Source organism: Aulonocara stuartgranti (assembly GCF_965226115.1).
Source record: "Aulonocara stuartgranti genome assembly, chromosome: 23".
NCBI classification, from domain to species: Eukaryota; Metazoa; Chordata; class Actinopteri; order Cichliformes; family Cichlidae; genus Aulonocara; species Aulonocara stuartgranti.
Window position 1 is genome coordinate 49,293,343 of NC_138958.1, and position 24,070 is coordinate 49,317,412.

General features: G+C 41.7%; 2 protein-coding genes across 2 annotated transcripts in view; both read left to right on the plus strand.

Annotated features, from left to right (window-relative positions):
• The first annotated feature begins 229 nt into the window (after positions 1-229).
• Positions 230-1,395, plus strand: LOC309701520 (uncharacterized protein). The gene is made up of 3 exons (XM_082525773.1): positions 230-469; positions 704-986; positions 1,168-1,395. The coding sequence occupies exons 1-3, from the start codon at positions 264-266 to the stop codon at positions 1,261-1,263; spliced, it is 585 nt and encodes a 194-aa protein (XP_082381899.1). The 5' UTR covers positions 230-263; the 3' UTR covers positions 1,264-1,395.
• A 16,421-nt stretch (positions 1,396-17,816) lies between these two features.
• Positions 17,817-24,070, plus strand: part of LOC309701533 (protein NLRC3-like) — a 232,642-nt gene continuing 226,388 nt past the window's right edge. The window contains exons 1-4 of the mRNA XM_082525784.1: positions 17,817-18,036; positions 18,365-18,499; positions 21,349-21,483; positions 21,791-21,925. Of these exons, the coding sequence (XP_082381910.1) occupies positions 17,936-18,036; positions 18,365-18,499; positions 21,349-21,483; positions 21,791-21,925 (506 nt within the window). The 5' untranslated portion in view covers positions 17,817-17,935. The remainder of the gene's footprint in view (positions 18,037-18,364; positions 18,500-21,348; positions 21,484-21,790; positions 21,926-24,070) is intronic.

The following is a 24,070-nucleotide window of genomic DNA, read 5'->3' on the forward strand; positions in this document are numbered from 1 at the left end:
TTCACAGCAACAGAGAAGAAATCATTACCTTGGATTGCATTACTACTACGATTAATACTAGCATTATCGTACCCGGCAGACACTTCGTTCAAAAATGAAATTTCAGGGTGCCATTTGGAAAACACATGTATCCAAAATACCAAGCACATCGGGTAATTGCAACCACTCAAATATACACCTGAAGGCACTTACTTGCAAAACTGAACACCAATTAGCCAACTACAAAAAGCCCTCAGTTTAGCCATTTCAAGAACTTTGCAAGCATGGATGGAGGGAGAGCAAGAGGAAGAGGAGGAGGAGGTCAAAGAGGCCATGCACGGACCCATATTTCTGATGATATAAGAGCAACTTTGGTGGACCATGTCATCAACCACGGCCTGACTATGAGGGAAGCTGGGCAGAGAGTCCACCCACATCTAAGCCGCTTCACAGTGGCATCTGTAATACGAACATTCCGACTAGAAAACAGGTCTGTCTTCATCTCCATACCTTCTGCTCTACTCAGATGGTTCCATAGCACTGTTCTACAGTATATCACATTACCATATCAAGTGTACGGGGTGCTAATGCTCCTTTTGCAGCCAAAGTGGCTGGTTCCTTATATTGAAGTACAGTGTTGTACAGTGGATGACACAGTACATACAGTAAAGTACTGTAAGAAAAATAAGCAAACCGATGACAATATGTGGTTGTATTTCTCCAGAATGACTCGAAGACCTTCTGGGGGAGGACGGCAACGCCTGTTCACACAACAGCAGGAACTTGCCATTGTGGACCTAGTGAGGGCAGACAATGCCATCCGTCTCCACCAGCTACGACGGAAAATACTTGCAGACAGGCGAGTGTTCAGCAACATAGACCATGTGAGCATCACCACCATCAGACGCATCTTGGGTAAACACAGCATCACCATGAAGCAGCTCTACAGAGTCCCATTCGAGAGGAACAGTGACAGGGTCAAAGGACTTCGAGCTGAATATGTACGGGTACGTGTAACTGCCCCTTACATTTACAATAGAGTATTGGTGAAGTCCAGTAGCAGCTGAATATGTACCATATCAGTACCACATGGATCTATTCTGAGAGCTACACAGGTACCTGTGTGATGGGGTGAGGGTGCTGTATGTGTAGCACTGTAGTACAGTGATATGTTCCCCTTTTTTTCAGAGAATCTTGGCCATGGATGGAGCTGCACAGCCTCATGAATACATTTTCATTGATGAAGCTGGATTCGACCTGAGCAATGCGGCGACATTCAGGTGACAGCAATCCATGGATGGTTTTGACATGGAAGAGGATATTTTCCCCAGTGCCTAGCGGGAGAAGACATTGCTTGCGATGTTGATGAGGTCCTGTGGCCAGACCCCAACAGACGGCGGGATCCATGAGCCCACGTATGCACAATTGTCATGAATTTTAGTTTACAGTATAGTGTTTTTTCTATTACTGTATTATGGTTTTTTTTTTTTTTTTGTTTTTTTTGCTTTATCTGAATTCATGGTACTGCGATGTACACTATTGAGTAGGTCTATTTGCTTTTTTGGTTGTTTGCAAATGTGTCTCCTGAAAATATGCCTTCTGAATGAACAATGGAAATCAAAGACTGCAGTGCTTTATATAAAGTAGACTAGTGTGTTCCTCCTGCTCTGTAAGTGTTTGCATATGATGCAAGTATGTGTCATTTTGTCAACAGAGTTACATTTTGACAGAGGAATGTTAGGTTTTGATAGCAGAGTTTAGGTTTTGAGAGTAGAGTTTCAATTTGGTGCAGATGTGAATGGTATATTTCCCAGTGTTGTGTCATGTTTACTTGTGTTTAGGGTTTTGGCACAATGAGCAAAGTTTTGCAAAATGTGTTCAAGCAACGGGCAAAAACTGTGATCTAGCTGTGTTTGCTTTTGCAAGAGAACTACAATGTTTTGATGATTGGGTGACAGGTTTTCTTATTTGTGTGAAGAGTTTTGCAAAATTAGCCAATAGTTGCAAAAAAAGGGCTTAAGCAATCAGAAAAAACTGTAAGTGGGCTCATGGATCCTGCCGTCTGTTGGGGTCTGGCCACAGGACCTCATCAACATCGCAAGCAATGTCCTCTCCCGCTAGGCACCGGGGTAAATATCCTCTTGCTCTCCCTCCATCCATGCTTGCAAAGTTCTTGGAATGGCTACGCTGAGGGCTTTTTGTAGTTGGCTAATTGGTGTTCGGTTTTGCAAGTAGGTGCCTTCAGGTGTGTATTTGAGTGGTTGCAATTACCCGATGTGCTTTGTATTTTGGATACATGTGTTTTCCGAATGGCACCCTGAGATTTCATTTTGTGAGCGAAGTGTCTTATGTATGAAATAGAGTGTAGCATGCAGGACCATGTGTGTTGCATAAAGGGGTAGGAGTGTTGCATAATTGGTACTGGGGTGCAAAGCAGCGCTTTTGTTTAAGGTATGGGTACATGTGTTTGAGGTATGGTAACAACAGCTTCACGTTGTGTTACTTTAGTCTAAGCATGGGTTTATAGTGTTCAAGCAACGGGCAAAAACTGTAAAAACATGAGTCAGCATTGTGTATTGTGTACATTTTGACAGAGGAATGTTAGGTTTTGACAGCAGAGTTTAGGTTTTGGGAGTGGAGTTTCATTTTGGCACAGATGTGTATGGTATATTTCCCAGTGTTGTGTCGTGTTTACTTGTGTTTAGAGTTTTGGCACAATGAGCGACGTTTTGCCAAATGTGTTCAAGCAACGGGCAAAAACTGTAATATGAACAGTCACATAAAATTCATTCCAGTTTTTTTTTTGCCTTTGCTTCAATTAAGATGTTTCTTTAAATCTACAACAGCTTCCTTTTCAAAAAAGTTTACAGACATAGTAAGGAAGTAGCTAGGGACCTCAGTAAGTATGAGCAACAATAGCTTAGGGCCAGTTTCTACAATAAAGAGGATTTCATCATCTGCTGTTCGTCAAAAAGTGCCGTATTAAAAACAATTCAGCAGACCCTCAGAGTGCGGATACAAACTGTTTTCAGCTGTAGAGGTAGAGGTACGCTTCATGTACTTATCAACATGCAGTTTAGAGGTTTGCATTAGAGTGCATTGGTGCTTGGGCCTCTTTTATTTAGCACGGTTATACCATTGTGAATTTAGCTATATAAATATGCTCAAGAGTCTATCATATGTTTGACATGCAACTAAAAATTCGAAAATATATATATTTTTAAATCAGTAACTTTGCAAATTTAGAGGAAATGTTTTCAGACAACATATGTGTCACATTTTAAACAGGGTTTGAATAATCAGCGCTGACATCCAGACATTTATGCTCTGGGTATAACAGACATGCTTACCTTGTGAAAGGCCCTGGGATGTCTTGGAGCAGAGAAACACTCTGTATTGTTGCTTTTCTCTATTGTATAAGCAGCGCCCGACTGTCAGAAACGTTCTGTGTGGGTAGCAAAGTCGGCTCCAACGCACATTCAGGTGAAAAAATAAAAAGTTAAAACGATATACCTCGCTGCAGTTGTGAAGTGCTGAGGAAAATACTGTGTGTCTGATGGGGTGTTTTTATATAGGTGGGGCTACTTTCAGTTGACCTCTGAGATGTAGAGATAAAAGAGCACGATGTAAGGAAGAAAGGTGGAAAGCCTTTGGAGACTCTGTTGGACATAGTTTCTGCCGGCCTCTGACATGATAAGACTAGTTGCATTAAAGCCATTAACTGTTTGTGAATATACACCTTTGGGTTGGGATACTCTTGATAAGGAGCATCTTTTGTTTGCTTCATGACTTCTTTTACAGACTGATGGGATCAGCTAGGCAGCTGCTGCACCCCCTCTGTCTAACTGTTGCAGAGTGTGAGAATATGTGTTTTTTAGAAGTATCACAGGTTATTTCTAAAAGAAATACATGTTGTTTGCGGTGCTCTATTTAAAACTATTGGTCTGTGAAACTTTTAGAAAAGTGAAATGCCCCTAAAGTAGTTAAATCATCTATGTGTAATCAGCGAGTCTAACTGTTGCAGACTAGTAGATAATTATAAGACTAGTTGCATTAAAGCCCCATTGAGGTTGATACAGCTCTAGTGTGAATATGTACTTTTAGAAGTATCACAGTTTATTTCTAAAGGGATACATGTTGTTTGTGGTGCTCTATTTCAAAAAAAAACTACTAGCCTGTGAAACTATTAGAAAAGTGAAATCTTCCTAAACTAGCTAAATTAAATGCTGTGTGGGAATACACGGTTTTTAGAAGTATCACTCTTTATTTCTAAAGGGATACCTGTTATTTGCTCCTAAATAGCACTGAAGAAAATGCAAAAGGCTCCTAACTAGTTAAAATACCCATAAAGTAGTTAAATTAAATCACCTATGTCTAAATAACAGAACTCTGAGACCTATACAATCCTTTAAAAAGAGTTTAATTAAAACACATAATGGTTTCATTAAATAATACACTATTAAACACATGTGAACTCATATGACCCCTGGACACACACGCACGTGCAAAAAGTCCGTTCTCGCGCACGTGCACACGCACATGGACGCGGCGGGGGATAGGGGAGGGGGGAAAATGCCCTCGGGGTGGGGGGTGTGGGGGAGAGGGGTGGGGGGGTGGGGGGCAAATGCCCTCGGGGTGGGGGGGGGGGGGGGGGAAGCTATAGGTATATTACTACTGATGTGTTTTTTTTCATTGGACGTTAAGGCGTCTGGGAAGGGATCTCAGACCATTTACATCCTGGGCCATCTGACCTCAGGAAATCACATGATAAGGTGGGGCCAGGTTTCACAATGAGCTCACCCGAAACCCTGGCTGATTAGGACCCACATCCGCTTTCACACCTTGGCTCATGTGATTAGGTAGAGGATCATCAGGGGGTCCTTTGTCCCTCTTTGGGGGGAAACTCCCACTGGTTTTAAGTCTGGGACTCCCCACCATTGACCCTTAGAACTGAAGAAGCTTCTCGGATGAGAGGTGAAACGTCTTCAAGCAACTCAAGAAGTCCAGACGCTTTTCTTTCCAAGCTCCTTAGACTATGATGACCTGGATGACTGAGAACCTTCACAGACTTAAGTATTAAATTAATAGTTGGTTTTCATTCTTTGTTTTTAGATATTTTTTTTTTCTATTCGTATCCTCTCGTGTATTTAACTGGCCAGTTCAGTCCAATTTACTTTGGGAAATATTTAATCTGAGGTAGGGTTGCACCGATACCGGTATCTGGTATCGGCCTCGATACCACATTTTCTAAAGTACTCGTTAAAAGTTCCCCGATACCGAGGACTGATACCACGGTCTGAGACCTGTCTATGTTTGAGCGGCATGTAAGGGGTTAATCACAGGCGCCGAGTGCCCGCCCCACAGGCCCCGGCTGCATCTCAGAGCTGGGAGAAAGCCAGGCGAGACAAGTCAGCCGTGTGGAACTATTTCAAAGTGAACGAAGACACGAAAACAAAGGCGGACTGCAAATTGTGCTCATCGAAATTGTCCAGAGGAGGCTCTAAAGGTAGCACATTTAACACAAGTAATTTAATCAAGCACCTAAAATCCCAACACGACAACGAGTACAAAGAGTTTGCCCACGCTTATTTACCCACGCTTATTAGCACAGAGGAGCATAGCTGATGCTAAAGCAGTGGGACGGAAAATAGTTGGGCATTTTAAACATTCCGCTTTAGCCTACTCCCGCCTCGAGGACATTCAGGGACAGCTCAACCAGCCAATAAAGAGACTGCAGCAGGACATACAGACACGCTGGAACAGCACGTATTACATGACATCAGTCCTATTTTTCCACATATTAATACATTTATGGATTTTGTGCAGGTATAAAGATCGCTTCTTCTCCAACACTGCTCCAGAGGCCAAGCTGCACCTGAAGCAGGAGCTTCTAGAGGTGAGGCAGAGGGGAGTCGGGCAGAAGCTGCAGAACCTCCTGCTAAACTGTTCCTCAAGGCCCAGGCTGCCGCTGGCAGCAGGTGCTGCCATTGAGCTCGACACATACCTCGGAGAGGCCCCAAGCCCTCGTGAAGACAGTCCTCTGAAGTACTGGGGTGTCAACAAAATCAGGTTCCCCACTTTGGCTAAAATAGCCTGTAAATAGCTCTCAGCCCCATGTAGCAGTGTGGACAGTGAAAGGCTTTTTAGCTCAGTGTCACACATTATAGATGAAAACAGAAACAGTCTGACTGCTGATGATGCAGAAAAGCTACTTTTCTTAAAAAACCCTGCCACTCACTGTTTCTCTCCATTTAGTGAGTCATCTTAGACTTGATGTTAATACCTACCTCAGTTGCACTGACTGCCACAGTTCTATGTCGGTGGATGTTGTTAGTTTATTCACATATTGTGCACTAAATGGCAAAGATGTTTATTAATGCCCCTTGTGTTGTCCAAAGCGGCAGAGTTTACAATAAACTGAAAAATACTTGAGTTGCACTGTCACTGTTTAAATTTTTTTTATAATTATTTATTCTGTAATATGTTGCATACAACATGCTTTTCATTTTAAATAAATGTTCTTAATTCCAAACCAGTCCCTTGTTTTTTTGTTGTTAAATTATAGGACTAAAGCTGTTACCTGTAAATTTAAATCGTGTTTTTATTAAGTACTCGGTATCGGCGAGTACTGAAATGCAAGTACTCGTACTCGTACTCCTACTCGTTTCCAAAAAAGTGGTATCGGTGCATCCCTAATCTGAGGTAAACATTTTGCTTTTCATTTGACCCCTGACCTGTCTGCTGTAATGCAGGAGGCAGGTTTATGACCTATACTGCAGCCAGACACCACAGGAAGCCTTCCTCCATGTTTTCTTTACAGTAATTGATTCAGCCAGTTTAAGTCTCCTTTGTTTTTGTGCATTAGATCACTGTGTGGGTTGTGTTGAGTGCTTATGTATTTGTAAGTAGCCATTATGACTTGACTAGTGGTGTTTATCTCTTTTAAGGATCTAGTATCATCAGTTAATTAGTTTTTACACTTTGCAGGCACTTTGCTGTAAATACAACAACACTGCTGAAAACTCTAATTTAAATAATTACTACTGATGCACCTATCAAATAAACTAACATTTGCATAAGTGTTGAAATGCTGGACTCTTCCTCTCCTAAATCTGTGGCAGAGAAAAAATGTTGCAGGAGTGTTTTTTTTACATGATATGTAAGAAAAATAAGAAAAAGAAAGAAACCCTGTGATTTTAATGTGAATGCATTACTGACATCTTATCCAAACACACATTGTGCACACCACTTTATCCCTTATTACAACTGCAGCTTTTATTAGTGCATGTTCACGGGACTTCTGATTCTATAGGGTCTTGAGAAAAGTCTCTGCAATCAATTGATTACAATCAAGTGATTCAATTGAAACATGGAAATCAGCATTTCACCATTTTATACTATACATACATGTTTTGCTTTCAAGACTGGACAGGAGTGGCATGTGGGCGGCATTGTAGAGTGTGTTGACAGGAGGAAAACTTACACGCTCAGTAAATCACCCCCGTCACTACCTAAACCTCAAAGTCTGTAAACAGGAAGTGCATCTGCATGAAAGCTTCTGTTTTATATGCAGACAGATGACCTTTTGATGTAAAACCTTTCTCTGTATCTAGAGAAACACTTTAACTATATATTCAACTATATAGTTTAACATTTGGTCCGTAACTATCATTTAAAAACAATAAAAAGGTTTAAAAGAATATACATAGGCGGCTGTAAAGACTGCAGGTCAAACATCGTGCAGATACAGAAGGACCTCCTGGGGTCCAAAATGTCGCACTATTACAGAGCAATGCTTACAATAGTCTTGCATGGTTAGCCAGTTAGACAGATGCAAATGTTAAAGTGCTAAAACAGACATGTAAATAAAATACAACATCATGTTAGCAGCTTATTGGTATTAATGTCTCTTAAAGCTCTCCATGACCTAGCTGCATCTTAACTCTCTGAGCTGCCACAGTCTTATAAACCCACCCGCTGTCTCAGGTCAGCTGATCAGCTGTTCCTGAATGTTCCCAGGACTGAGCGTAAACTTAGAGGACATCGTGCTTTTGCTGCAGCATCTCTGAAACTGTGACACGATCTGCCTTTAGAGATTAGACAGGCTTCTTCTCTGCCTGTTCTTAAATCACTCCTGAAAACTCATCTCTTCACCCTGACCTTTGACACCTTGTAAGATGTTGGTTTTTAGTTTGAGTTTTTTAGTTTATTTTTGCTGTTTTATCTTGTTTTGAAATATAGGGCTGTTTAAATTTTTTATGTATTATGTGTTTTATTTTTTTACTGTTATGTTTTATTCTATTGTTCTTAACTCATTTACTGTACAGCACTTTGGTTTTGTCCTGGGTTTTTTAAAGTGCTTTCTCAATAAAGATGGATTGGATTGGACTGGAAAATAAACACTTTAGTTTGCAGTACTGTGGTGAGTTCACAGTAAAGCACTGTGTTGGACTGGCGCACAGTGATTGTGGCGTTCATGGTCAGTGTTAGGTTACCTCAAGTACAGTGGATTCATTTGCATTTAAGCTGATGATGCTTCGATTAAGTCATCAAATTTCACCTTTATATCAGCTCTATAAGCCAATTCTCAGGATACTGTTAGTGTAGGAAATGGAAAGACAACCAAGATATCTGTGAAACGTCTGCTTACATCTTGAATTCAGCTCCGGCGTATGTGGTAAGTTGTTAATGAGTGACTTTAATTTATTATTTGTTCACATGTGGCTATACACTCTACTGAGAATAAGCATACTGTCATGATATGAGTGGATCTTCAAAATAGACATCAAAATAGGTCATGGAGAAAATAAGTATAAAAAGTAAAGATCTTATTAGGAATAATACTGTTTGGATAATTATAACCATCATAATCAACCAAATCATCTCAACACGTATTTGCTCAAAAATGTATTTATTACCACAAACATGTATTTAATTATCAACAAAAGGAAAATCAACAGTTTCTAGAACTCCAACAGGGGCAGGACTTGGAGGTACTGGGATTTCAGGAGGCAGCAGAATGGTACACTGGTCAGTGTCATTATTATTGACCTGTGATGGTGGATGGCCTTGGAGGGAGCTGAGAGGTAACTCAGACCTCTTGTCTTCAGGACACGTAAAGCAAACATACTCCTTCTCAGCAGCTGGAGACTTAGAGACATCCCAACTCATCAGCCTCATGCGTTTGGGCATCAAATGTTCCTCTTCATCATTAACAGAAAAAGCAGTAGAATATCTGCGCTTTCTGCAGAGACCTACCTCTGCAGTGGGTGGAGGTCTCGGAGGCAGAGGAACATCGCTAGGACACATGAAAAATGTCACGTCATCATCCAGGGATGAACGATCGTTTTTCAAATCTGGATTAATGATCTTGTCAGTGTACTTTGCATGGAAGCTGGCATCAGCAGGTGGAGGAACTGAAGAAAATGGAACATCAGAACTCATCAGCCTCATGCGTTTGGGCATCAAATGTTCCTCTTCATCCTCCACAGAAAAAGCAGTAGAATATCTGCGCTTTCTGCAGAGACCTACCTCTGCAGTGGGTGGAGGCACTGGGATTTCAGGAGGCAGCAGAATGGTACACTGGTCAGTGTCATTATTATTGACCTGTGATGGTGGATGGCCTTGGAGGGAGCTGAGAGGTAACTCAGACCTCTTGTCTTCAGGACAAGTAAAGCAAACATACTCCTTCTCAGCAGCTGGAGACTTAGAGACATCCCAACTCATCAGCCTCATGCGTTTGGGCATCAAATGTTCCTCTTCATCCTCCACAGAAAAAGCAGTAGAATATCTGCGCTTTCTGCAGAGACCTACCTCTGCAGTGGGTGGAGGTCTCGGAGGCAGAGGAACATCAGTAGGACACATGAAAAACGTCACGTCATCATCCAGGGATGAACGATCGTTTTTCAAATCTGGATGCATGATCTTGTCTGTGTCCTTTGACTGAAAGCTGGCATCAGCAGGTGGTGGACTTAGGAGCTCACATGCAGGTGCGCTGATAGGTCGGAACATGAAAGCGGGAACTTCATTGTCCAGAGCACAACGGTCTGCACTGGGTGAGTGTGGGAGCTTCTCCTTTGCCTGTGGAGGAGGCAGACTTTGACTTTGTGTTGCAGAGGAACATTCAAGTCATCTGACGTTTTGCTCTGTTACATATTATTATTGTTGTTGTTGGATTTTTCTTTAAAAATTCACACGATTTAATGTTTAGAAACAGACACAGTGAAGGGTAACTTACCACAGCTCGAGCCATTTTAGGCGTCTCTCAAGGCAAAGACGCACGATTTGGTTTCTCTGTGTAAGATTACAGGACAGTTGTCAGTTTCATTTTCAAGTCAGTTGGATAAATTCATATCAAACTTCTCAAACTGTATCATTAAAGCATTGTTTAGGTGGACAAATATGAAAGATATGAAGATAAAAACAGTAACAGCTGGCAATCAAGGGAAAACAACCTTACGAAAAAGGTCTTAATCATTGTTGTTTTAAAGTAAATCTTTCAGTGCTTACTTCAGTGATTGTTTGAAGTCTCTGTGCTTGTTGTCAGTTGCAGATTTGTGTAAAATATTTGCAGTTTGTTAATAAAGTTTGCAGGAGCTCCAAAGTTTGTCTGTTCAATACCATAGTAATGAGGAGACTGAGTGCAGGTTTGGAATCCTCAGTGACAGAAGAATGCAGCAATGTTTGAATTTGAATTTGTTATTGTTTTATTAACAACAACTACCAGGATCATACCATAGCAACACAGTGAAGCCCAATCAAATGTCAGGTACAAGGGATAGCCCACATACACATCCAACAGCACAGTAAAGCAATGGGCACCAATGCCACCAGTCAGGCCTTAAAAATACCTGAGTTATATAACAGCACACTGACAGTGTCTCATCCAAAAATATAAAATGTATAAATACAGTTAATATCATTTTTATTTAAATTTTATTTAATTCTCTTCATATAGTGCCAAACAGATGTCTCAAGTCGTCACTGTTACAACATAGATAAACATGAACATGAAATCCATTATTTAATTCTCTTCCATTCACTCCAGTTCAATTCAATAGCTATATAGATGGATAGACAGATACTGTATTATATACTATATTGATTCCAAATGGAGAATTAATGTGTTATATCACCAGGATAATGAATTCAAGTAGTACAATCTCCAATAAACAGACAACACAGTTAAAGTTCAAAGTGCAATATGTGCAGGATCCAGGCTTTATATTGTAAGATGCAAAATGTTTATATATACATAATATTGTTGAAAAAATAAAGAAAGTTAAAAATCAAAATAAGTTTATTGTCACTGTGGCTGATGTGATTGCAATATGAACCCGGAAGCAGACAAGGGAGAGATGGAACTGAATCTTAACAAAAAAACAAACCATTTATTAGGTTGAAAAACACGAACACAAAACAAGGCCCAGCAAACAGGAGCGGAAACTAAAACCTATCCTGGGAATAACTCGGTATGACTATGACAACTATGACAAGAAAAACATGAACATGAATCCGAGGAGGTGCATGCGAGAAACTCTGATGAAAAAACATGAACATGAACATGGACCTAAACAGAATCAGGAGATAACCTGAAACCCGGAATAACGTGAACGGAGGAAAACGCACCAACACTGCCCAGAGGAAGACAGCGGACTTAAATACACAGAAGAGAAAGGAGGGAAGTGGAAACACAGCTGACACAAATGAACCTGACACCACAGGGGAAGCAAAATGAAACACACTGAACATGGAAACACAACCCTTTCATAATAAAAGACGAAACAAGGAGAGACGTGGACGTGTGATGGGCTGAGTAGCCAAATGGCTGGTAGGCTTTTAGCTAGGCTTTAGCTTCAGCCAAGTGGAAGCTAAATTGGCTAGTCATTCATATGTAAATTAGGTTGTTACCTGAGAATTCTGGAGGGGAGTGGGGGTGTGTGAATGATTGCTGATTTCTAACTGCCAACTGCCTCTTTGTTTGTCTGGGGGGGAGCTGCTAAAAGTGGTGAACTTCCTTTTGTGTTCGTCTTGATGCATTCTCAATCATCCAGGAAAATAAATCTCCAAAAGTCACCAACTTGGAGTGGTTAGTTTCCTGAGCCACAAGGAAACTTGTGTTTCAGTTTGCCATCTTAGGGAGAAGGAGGATCATCATAGTTTTGGTGGTTGTATAAACTAATAATTTGTTTTAATTAAAAAACTTTCCCTCTGTCATTTCCTGAGTGTTTCAAAATAAAAGTCCTCTCTTTCATGTTTTGAATGTGAGGCTGTTTCTGTGATGCCTTCAAATCTGTTTCAGTCTGCAGATTTTTACATTTCAGACCCAAAGTGACTCAAACATTTACTTAAAAGAGGTTTTTGTTCGTCTGGGTTTTCCTGCTCAGCAGCTCTAAACAGGCAAAAGCAGAAACACACAAACAGAAAGAAACAGGAAAATATGTGTTTCTGTGAACAATGCAGCAGCAAAATGAAAGACCAGGATTTATTTTTAATGATTGACCAGTGTTGGGTAAGTTACTTTAAATTAGTAACTTAGTTACATTACTAGTTACTTCTATCAAAAGTAACTCAGTTACTTCAAGTTACTCGTTACTTTCAAAGTAACTAGTTACTAGGGAAAGTAACTTTGGTTTTACTCAGAATTCTCTTGTTAATGTGTTGCTTCCATAACTTTGCCAGTCTTCTAGCTTGCTTACCTGCCACAAGTGCACTGTGCCACCTACCAATAGAAAGGAAAAGATAATGTGCATATTTCCACGAGAGAAATCCCACGCCTGGACCGCCGTTGACCGCCACCATGATTCTAGCCTACGTCACAGCATCATGTGCGCCTTTTACATCCAACACAAGAACTGCAGTCGTGGTGCTTTCGATTGTACTCAGAACTCGGAAATTCTGCCTTCTGAATAGGAAGATGTAGGTAACACCAGACTGCAGATGAGCTGCATACAGGGCTGGACTGGGACAAAAAAATCAGCCTGGGCATTGTGACTAGAGACCGGCCCACCATTATAGCAAAAATCCTAAAGCCTTTGAATGAAAACAAACGCTGTTGTGACAGTGATGCTCACTGTCTTGATGGTGTATATGCATCAATCTATCAATCGTTTGTTGTAAGATTCAGATAATTATTTTTTAAAAGCGAGACACTTTAAATGAGAATAAGATAGAAAAGTATTTCCTTGTGCCCCCCTCTCCCTGTTAATGCCCTACCTGGCCCCCCTGGCAAAACTTTGCTAGACCCGCCCCTGCATAGTTACCAGCTGTCAGCTACCTAAAAAAGGATCCTGCTGTTATTTGTCTCTCAGAAACAGTTCATAACTTCCCTTCAACTCATCCATGTCACCTAAAAGGTAAACCTGTTTCTCCATCACTGTTCAGCTCTGATGATTCAGTAAGGACATCTCCTGGTTTCATCTTCATGTTTCCCTCTCACCAGATAACCAAACCGACATCATGACCAGCAGCTTTTTTGCAGCTGTGGCTCCAGCAAACATCAGCTGATACTAGAAATTAATATGAAATAAATTCTAACAACAGCTGATCAAGCTTAAACGTGCTGCTGTTGTTTAACGTGAACTCCGCTGGTTTCCTCTTTCTGTTGCAAAGTGGGAGATAAACAAACAAGAGAGACGATCAGCTGATCATTGATCAGCTGATCAATGATCAGAGGCAGCTGTGCAGCAAAGACACAGAATAACTCCAGCTTTGTGCCTTTTTCATTGTAGCTGAATTACGGGACTAACTGTTCCTTTTCACCTCAATAAGAAATGCATAATATTTTCTCTGAATACCAGATGAGACGGTTGGCAATTCTAATAACTTATGAACAAAATAAAGTTCAACATCATTAACTTCATAGCACCACCCAGCTGTATAGAAACTCTGTCATGCTAGCTAGCACGCAGTACGGAAAAAGTCAGAATAACAAAAATAAACTCCACCCAAACTTGGTTTATATCTGACCCAGAGAGACTGCAGGTCATAACTTCTTACCTGAAGTTCAGTTCACACTTGGACCGGCGGCCGCCTCGGGTCTCTTCTCCTCCTGCCTCCCCTTTCCCTCCTCCACCTGCTGGCTTCCACCACTTGCTAATGTTACTGAATCTGTGGAAGCTCCGCGATAGCCACCACACGAAGTAACGAGTAACGAGCCTATCTAAATCCCAGTAACGACTAACGCGTTCCTGATTTTAGCATAATAACTAGTTACCGTGCTCGTTACCACAATAATAACGTAGTTACTGTAACACGTTACTTAATAACGCGTTAGTCCCAACACTGTGATTGACAAAAACATTAAATGATCATGTTTATTTTCACATAAATGTTCCATCGGTCCTTCTTTTAGAATAAGTTTAGAAATGAAAAATACTAATAGCACACCAGGAAAAAGCCAACAGCACGAGTCCTGAAAGGCTTAAAGATAAAATAAACGCACAAAGAATGAAACAAAAAGGCACAAAACCTCAAAACAAGAGTGAATTAAATCTGAGCGACACACAAAGATGCTAAAAGCCCCAAACATGAACCTGTGAGGTCATTAATACCTGTGTGTGTGCATGTTTACATGTCTTTGTGGGGACCAAAATGCCCGTCCCCACAAGTTTGAAGACATTTGTGAGACTCAGAATGTGGTTTTAGTGTCAGGGACAGTCAGGTCAGGGTTAGGCATTCAGTCTTAATGGTTAGAGTAAAAGGCTGAGGAGAGCATGATGTCAAATAGATGTCCCCACAAGGATATGAAAACACAACCGTGTGTGTGTGTTACTGTGAGTTTGTGAGACAAGTGAAGATTTCAGAATCAGTGAGAAATGTTTCACTTCCTGTTGGTGAAGAAGAGCAGACTCCTCTTCAGCCACAGAAATGAAGAAGCTTTTATTTTGTCAGCCTGACAAACACGAGCTCAGCCACGAGCAGAGGCGACCCTGCAGAGGTGAAGGTCACAGTCAGAATCAGCGCCAGAGAACCGCACAAGGACGGCCTCATTGGTCACGGCTGAGTTCATTATGTGATGGTAACAAGCTGATTATTACAGAACAGGAAACACACGTCTGCTCATCAAACACCAGCTGCTGCTGCTTTTATCAGTCTGACAACAAAACCTCACAAGAAAGAAGTTTTTGTGAGTTTGCAGCGTTCCTCTAAACTGAAAACTAAAACAGCCTGAAAATGGGAACACGCACCCACACTCGAGAGTCAGGCAGCTTAAATGTGTTTGTCTTCATCTGTAGTTACGTTTCATTGGCTGGAAATGTGCTAACTGGAATCATTCATGAGTCCAGATGAACAAAAACAAGTGTTTACTGCTCCACGCTGCACGAATCTGAATCAAAATCACTCAGACGCGCCCACGTAGGCATTCCACTAAAACCATGTGACCACCTTCACCTTTAAACCTGTCGTGAATATAATTTTAGACTCTTCACTTTATTTTGAAAGAACAGATTTGCAGGAAGTGCGGCTGCTGCAGAAACTCTTCACTTTTCACTGGCTTTAATCTTGAAGGTTTCTCCAGATGTGGAACTTTCATGCTAAACATTCAACATCTGACGACCGTCTCCGTGTAAAACACTGACAAACTCAAACTTTATACGGTAACTGACAGATTTATTCCTCCATTTTCAGGCATTTCACAATGAACTTGGATTAGTTTGATGATTTTATTCACGTTGGTGAATAAAACCAGCCAAGAGGCTGATTCCTGCAGAAGAGGAGGCAGAGTGGAGGAATCTGCAGGTTCTGTCTCTAACACACAACCAGAGCTTCAATCATAACGAGCACATAATAAAACCATGATCCCCCCGATCGACTCTTTTAGCCTGTTTCCTCTGGATCGAACAGGATCTAACAAACCCCAGCTTCTGCTGGGACACTGGTCATCATGGGAGGAAAAAGATGGCTGCCGTGTTGCTGTTTCCTTTCTTACACCAGCATTATACTTCCTGTATCTGTGGGTCTGAGTTTTTAATCAGAGGATGAACTTAAAGCTTTCAGTCTGCTCTACAACCCACCACCTATCCACACGTCTGCTAAGTGGACTGGAAATCAGTAAAACTTCTACCAGACTTTAGTAAATATTGCATTAAGATGAGCAGACAGATTTTAATCTCAGCATCGTGCACACAGATTTTTCAGGACACTGGAAGAGTTCCTGCCGTGGATTTAGATGTTAGTGTTGTGTGGATGATCCCATTCTGTCATCTTTGTGTTACTAACACTGATGCTTTTACACTTTAGGACCCTCGAGACCTCTGCTGCTCAGCCGTCCTGATCGCTGCCTCCACTTTAACCAGAGGCTGTAACCTCTGATCATTTCACCTGCACCGGCAGTAAAACTCTTCTCCAGAACCAAACGTGCCATAAACCCATCACAGCTTCATCATCAGCTCAGTCTCAGCAACATGCAGACGACCGAGCAGCAGAAACTCTGCAGGGAACGTCTGAAGTCTGTTCTTCAGTTTTCCCAGCTCACTGTTTATTGAACATGAGACAGAAAAATAACTTCACCTTTAATGTGAAACTTTTATCGCCTGTGACATGTTTGCAGGAAGTTTTCATGCTGTGATTTAGTGTCACATCCATAAATATCACACAAGGTAAAAACTACAAGTCCCAGCATCCTCTGTGTTTAGGGAGGAGCAGTGAAAGTGAAAGTGTTGATCCTCCGTTCAGAGCAGCAGGAGGAAGGTGGAGCTGAGGCAGGTGAGTGTTAACATGAATATGTTTCTTCTTATGACATAAAATAATTCCACGCTGTTCGTGTCTGTGGGTGAAACGTGAGGCCGGTCGGCTCCTCTGAGCGCTGGTTTCCTGTAAGTAGAGAGGAAGTGAGTTTAGCTGAGAGAGCAGGAGGAGAGTGAGAGCTGTGCTGAGGCAGGTGAGTGTTAACACCGCTCTGACATTACTGTGTCTCTGTGGCGGGAACAACAGGCTCCGTCAGTGGAGGCAAAAATAATCAGACTTTGGTTTTTCAAAGGAAACTACTTTATGTTGGGAGAAGCCGCGCGCTCATTGGATAACGACTTGTCAATCTCAAGTTATTAGCCAATGAGCGTGCCGGTTCACAGTAAGACCCGCCCTTATCACGACGGGTTTTAAAACTAAAATGGCGACAGAAACTCGGTGAGTGGAGTTCAGGCTGACTTTATGAAAGTGCGACGTTTGAGCCACTTCCTGTTCTCAGTCCCGGCGTCCTGATCACCGAGGTTTCTGTTGCTCTGATAGCTGATATTGATTATATCGGTAAACAGGCTGTAGGCAGAAACATCAGGTCTGATCTGAAAATCCCTTCAGAAACAAACTTTAAGAGTTTTATGTCCGTGAGGCTGTAAAACTGTAACGTGTCCTGTGATCCATAAACACTCTGTGATGAATAATCTGAAGTCATTTTGAGCCTGACAGTAGTTTCCTGTCACAGAGCAGAAGCTGCAGGCAGTTTTTGGCACCTTTATATTTAATTTATTCCAAAATAAATCAATAAAGGTAGAAAAGAACTCTCAGTGACATTAAAAATCTATTTTTAAAGACAGATGTGACCAAGTGCAACAAATATAAGATGAGATGTTTACAGATATTTGAAGTATTGATCACATGTACACAGAGCAGGTCCAATAACAGAGTCATGCTGCTCACAAACAGCAGTTTGGTTTCATGAGCTCACTTCCTGCAGTGATCCTCAGCTTCTCTCCAAAGGAGCCGTAACATGTGGGCTCCTCACCATGATGATGATCCCAAACACACTGAGTTCCTTCATCCACCTGATCATGTACTTATTAAATAATGTGATGGTTTTGGTGTTTTTTAAAGACTTTGAGCCTCTAAAATAACTGGTTTGGACTTTAGGGCCAAAGCTCCAACATTAGAAAGCCGTCAGTGTGATGCTTCCAGTACAACAGCACCTCTGAGTGTGTGTGTTTACCTCTCAGACTAACTCCACCCTGACATCAAGAAGATGGAGGAAGAGGACGGAGCAGCATCCAGCTGTGTGTCTGTGAGGAGTGACGGGGTTACACAAACACCTCCACCTTACAGTCATGGACCTGCAGCAATAATGTAAGAACACTACTAACTTTATTAGTCATTTCAACATAACCATGACAGAATCATTGATCTGTGATTGGTTCAAACTGTTTGATCTGAGTTTGATTTTTATTGACTTGTTTTCTTGCTAAGATCTGAACTCTGTAAGTTTAAGTGAAGTCAGTGCAGCAGAATCAGAGAGAAGAGCTGAGAACAAACTGAGTTCATTCAGAGACAGAAAAACTGGCTGATGATTGGCTGACCTGTCAGCGTTATGAGGCAGACACAATATCACAGAGTGATCAGCTGATCATATGGCTGTCAGAGAGAACTGATCAGTTATTGATGTTTGTGTTTGCAGATGTCAGAGGTCACAGTCTCCAGTATCCAGCTGTGTGTCTGTGAGGAGTGACAGGTCCAAAGAAAAAGATCCTCCATATTTCAGTCATGAACCTGCAGCAACAATGTTCTTCAATCATGGAGCTCAGCTGACCATGTAAGAGAGCTGCTGACTCAGAGTTCAAAGGTTGTTTCTATAAATGTTCTACCAGTGACATCATAACTTAACCTAACACTGGTCTGTGTATGAAGTATCATTTAGTGGCAGTTGTTAAAGTTGTATAATGATGATGCTAGTTTGGGGTGTATTTTCCTGCTGATGCAAATGCATCTACTTTGCCCTTTGTCTGGTGCTTTGGACAAAGACGTCCAATGAAACTCAGAACAACACAGTTTGCACCACCAGCAGGCAGAGGAAGTGGCTGACATCCAGAAATCCTACCAGTGGCTGAACAAAGCTGGACTGAAAGACAGCACAGAGGCACTAATCATGGCAGCACAGGAACAAGCTCCGAGCACAAGACCCATAGAGCCCGGGGTCTACATGGCTCTTTTTGGGGGGGTTGTGTTGTATTAATAGTGACTTTGTTTCTTTGGACCAAAATCTTTTGTTTTTCAGTTCAGTTGCAACATTGACTAACACTAATGCAGGGGTCGGCAACCTGCGGCTCTTTAGTCCTTACAGTGCGGCTCCTCGTGGTTTGGGAAAATAAATTAGAAGTATTTAGCTGAAGTGTATTTTATTTATGTTCTTTTTTAACTTGTAGTTCTAAATTGGAAGATTTTTGTGATATTGAAATATAAAAATAAAATTATATATATATATTTTTTTCATCGTTCAAATAAGCGTCACACTCGCGGAAGCCGGTGTACCCGCCGAGACGCCGTGCATTTATCGAGACTTTCAGCCCCAGGTAGGCCAATTATGGATCTTCGGATCCACATTATGTCAGCAGCTGTTCTCCACCGTGAACTATGTTAAAAACAAACACCGCTCACTAGGGATGGGTATCGAAAACCGGTTCTTGTTGAGAACCGGTTCCCACTGTTTCAATTCCTTGGAATCGTTTGCCATTTTTGCAAACGATTCCCTTATCGATTCCAGTCACCCTGAATGACGTCACCACGTTGCGGAGCGTCATTTACCTGGCAGGAAACATGGCGGCTCAAACGCTAAAAAGATTGGTTATACTTTACAAGAACGGATGACAACAGGGCAACTTGCAATACTTGCAAAGTAGATACTTCATTTAAGGGAGGAAACACTACGAATATGCAAAAGCATTTGCTCACAAAACACACGATGACCTTAAATGAATGTCGTGTTTTTAATTCCGCTCCGGACTCGTGAATCTCAACCCAGCAGCAGCGGTAACGTTTGCACGTCCTCTCCCGTTAATGCGGCAGGTAAATAATCAGCTAACAGTGCATATTATGTTAGCGCGATCTGCCTTATCTGCCATTACTGCGCGTTTAGGTGACCATGATGAGAGAGACAGAGTCTGGCTGGCGCTCGCTGGCAGTTCTCGCTGCAGTCTACTGGTAGCGTCTCCTTTCAAGCCAGGATAGACTAATGTTACCGAGCAGTGACTAAGTTTGTGGTCAAAGGCTTGCACCCATTTGCCACAGCAGATGCCCCCGATTTTCGGTAAGTGAATGTGTTTAATTGTAGGCAGGGACATTACTGGATATTCTTGTGTAATTGCTACAGAATAATTTATGTAATACTTTGTTATTGCTACAGAAGAATATTTATTTTATTATTTTACATTTACAATTTTTTTCCCCGGGGTCCCTGTGACACCACATTGAAGAGCCGTAGGCTGGAACTCTTAAGATCTCACTGTTGGGTTTGTAAGGCCATGTTACTCCTAAATTTCTATCTTCTTCAAAGAGAAGATATAAAACAAAGTTCTAAGCTAATCGACCTTAGTGTTCTCCTTTTTTAAAAAGAATCGATAAAGAATCGAATCGTTAAACAGAATCGAAAATGGAATCGAAATCGTGAAAATCTTATCAATACCCATCCCTACCGCTCACGCCTCACAGACGACAGCTTACAGTCCTGTAAAGATGAAAGTGACTTCGTACAGCCCCGACCTGCAGACGCTGTGCGCAGAGGTTCAGGAGCAGAAGTCCCGTTGTAAACATATCACGGCAGACCCGACGATGTTTGCATGAACACGCTTTTCAGCTTCTCTTTATTGACCACTTTTCACACACGGTTGCTGTACGCACACAGCCGGCTGTAGCTTTGCAGCTCACAGCCCGACACACACCAACACAACAGCACAGACGTTAAGGCGGCGAGGCGTGATTGCGGGTGCCGCTCAGGTGCGTCCGCCTCGCCGCTGCAGACCACGCCCCGCCACACACATTAACCAGGTAAAATACATATTTAGGCAGAATTTTGCAAATATCTATTTTTCATCTTTCAGCAGCATAGAGCTTTTTTTCCAATTATTTTTTAAAAGTCAGGTCAAGGCTCCAGAAGCCCAAAGGAGATATAAGGGTGGCGGCTCACAGCAGTTTTTGTTTGCTACATCATTTTAGTTCAGCTGGGTGTCTTTCCTTTTGTTATATTTCTTTAAGAGTTCAAATGTGTTCATTACATAAATAACATGTAATTTTCTCTGTAGCACTTCATGGATTTCATAAGCAACACACCTTAGTTGTTCACACAAAGCATAAAGGTAAAAAACAGTATATACAGTGTTATCTTCATTCTAGACGTCAAAAAGTATTTGTGGCTCCCAGTGTTTTCTTTTGCGTGGAAACTGGCTCCAAATGGCTCTTTGGGTCCTGAAGGTTGCTGACCCCTGACCTAATGGTATATTTTTTTAGCTGGATCGTTCTATAAAAACATGAATCAAATCTGAGAAAAGTTTCCACCTGACCTGTTGAATGTTATTGAAGCCAGAAGTTTGCCTTCATACTGTGTTTCTTGCATGCCTTTTGTGGTGTACTAATTGATGTGAAATGAATGCAATGTGGTTGTGTTTGCAGAGGTCAGAGGTCACAGTCTCCAGCATCCAGCTGTGTGTCTGTGAGGAGTGACTGGTCCAAAGGAATATTTCCTCCAGACTTCAGTGATGAACCTGCAGCAACAATGTTCTTCAATCATGGAGCTCAGCTGACCATGTAAGAGAGCTGCTGACTCAGAGTTCAAAGGTTGTTTCTATAAATGTGTTCTACCAGTGACATCATAAATGATTCCTAATGGTGGTCCGGGTACGATAATGCTAGTATCAATCGTAGTAGTAATGCAATCCAAGGTAATGATTTCTTCTCTGTTGCTGTGAACGTCTCTGCAGCCGTCTGTACTCTAATCTGAGACAACTATTACTGACAGAAACCATCACATCATCCAGTTTGTGTGTTTGCAGCTGCTTAAAAGATTTTAAACAGAGATTAATCTGTAATTCATGTGATGTGTTTGTGTTTGCAGAGGTCAGAGGTCACAGTCTCCAGCATCCAGCTGTGTGTCTGTGAGGAGTGACCGGTCCAAAGAAATGTTTCCTCCATATTTCAGTCATGAACCTGCAGCAACAATGTTCTTCAATCATGGAGCTCAGCTGACCATGTAAGAGAGCTGCTGACTCATTTACGGGTGTTTGAAATTCTGTGACCACTTTGTAATTTTAGTTTATATTTTAAAGTGTTTTTATTTGTAGTTGCCTGTATTTTTATTACACTGTGTGTAACGTGGTGGTTTGTGCTGTTTGGGATTGTTTTGGTGTATTTGTGTCAGAACATCAGATAAATGATTTCATCACATTTTAAAAGAAAGTATCAGGATAATAATCTGAACTGAGTCATCAGAAATAGAAAGATGGTCTCAACAGGCCACTGAGCTGATCTCCAAAGAAATGCAGAAGATTGAAGAGTCCGAGGCTGTTTATTTGTCACAGGCATCGTCATACACGTACAACACAGTGAAATGTGCTGAGCTGCTCCTGTGACTGGACAAAACATTAGAAACAATCATTAAATGAAATAATGAAACATTGTGCAGATGTAATGTTAAAGTGCTTTGTGCCACATTAGCACAGCATGTACTGACAGAGCAGTGCAAGCAGAACAAAGCAAATGAGCAAAGTGATGTAAACAGAGTAACTGAACAGAGTGAGCAGAGTAATATCAGCAGTAATGAAGCAGCAGGATCAGTGTAGCAGCGTGTGACGTCATAATGAATCAGGTATGATCTGAAATATGACAGTGAGACAAGAACATGATGTAAGGTCCTGTTTAAACCCTGATGGTGATGCTATGAGGGGAGCATGTTCTGATTTAGGACTTGGATGGTCTGAGGATAGAAGCTCCTCTCTGTTTGTGTCCTGATGGTGCAGAAGCTTCTGCCTGATTGTAGAAGGAGCTGAAGCCAGCATCATCCCAGAGGTGAAGCTCCTCTGTGTGCAGACCTGAGGTCAGATTCCTCCAGGCTGATGTTCAGGATCTACAGAAACGTGTGGTTGTAGTTATTGCTGCACTGTGTGCTGACAGCAGATACTCAGAACAAAGCGCTGCACACGTGTTCTTTACAAACATCTGTACATATCAAATATGGATCATGGCAGTGAATGAACACGTTTCTGTCATTTGTTTCATTGGCTTCTTTTTTCTGCCTGTGTTCATGTGATTAATGTCTAACACATAAACAGGTTTGTAATCAAACATCACATCATCAGGGAGGCATCATGAAACAAAGTTACTGCTGGAGGCTGAACTCAATTTGGTGGCAATGTTCAAAAATATCACTCAGATCATTTCAAAGCTTTTAGTTCTTCTTCTTCACTTCTGTAAAATAATAGAAAGGAAATCAGAACCCAGAAGTTCACTTCCTGATGACTGAACTCTTTCAAAATGAAGCTGAAAGCTCTGAATGTGACACCGCTGCTCCACCACAGTTTTTAGAGGAGGTCAAAGGTCAGTTCAGAGTGATGGATCCCAAACTTCCAGTACATCCAGTGAAGGACATAATCAGCTCTGTGATGAAGGCTTTTACTGCGGAGTTTGTAGGCTGATCACTCTGTGTTTAATAAGACAGGCAGGAACAGCAAAGGAAACTTGGATTCTGAACTCAAACACAAGTTTCTCCACTTTGACTTTTCTCTGTGACCATCAGAGCTTCTGCACAGTGTCATCAAATCTGGATGTTTGTCACTGACAGTCAATGATTTTAGTGATAAAGAAATGTGTTCACAGAGGGAGGAAGAGGAAGAGGAGTGGTGTCTGTGAGGAGGAGCAGCTGTCCTGCTGTGCTTTGTGTCAGGACGTCCTGAAGGATCCAGTCTCTACCAGCTGTGGACACTGGTTCTGCAGACAGTGCATCTCCTCATACTGGGACCAGTCTGCTTCATCAGGAGACTGGTCCTGTCCCCAGTGTGGAGAAAGATCCAGAAGCAGAGCTGGACTGCAGACAGCCAGTCAGAGCAGCTGTGTACAAAGTAAGACTGAACATCTGTCTGCTGATGGACTCATTTCTGAAAACTGGACTTCTTGTTGTTGTTCAGACATTGAAGAGTTTTCTTTCTGTTTTTCTTTCTTTCAGCAGATGTTGGTCTGCAGGAGGTTTTAGATGAACATAAGATCAGTCTGAGGAGGAGATGTGAACGTGTGACTGAAGGAAGTGATGAAACAGGAAGTAGAACCCTCCTCAACAGGATCTACACTGAGCTCTACATCACAGAGGGACAGAGTGAAGAGGTTCATAGCCAACATGAGGTGA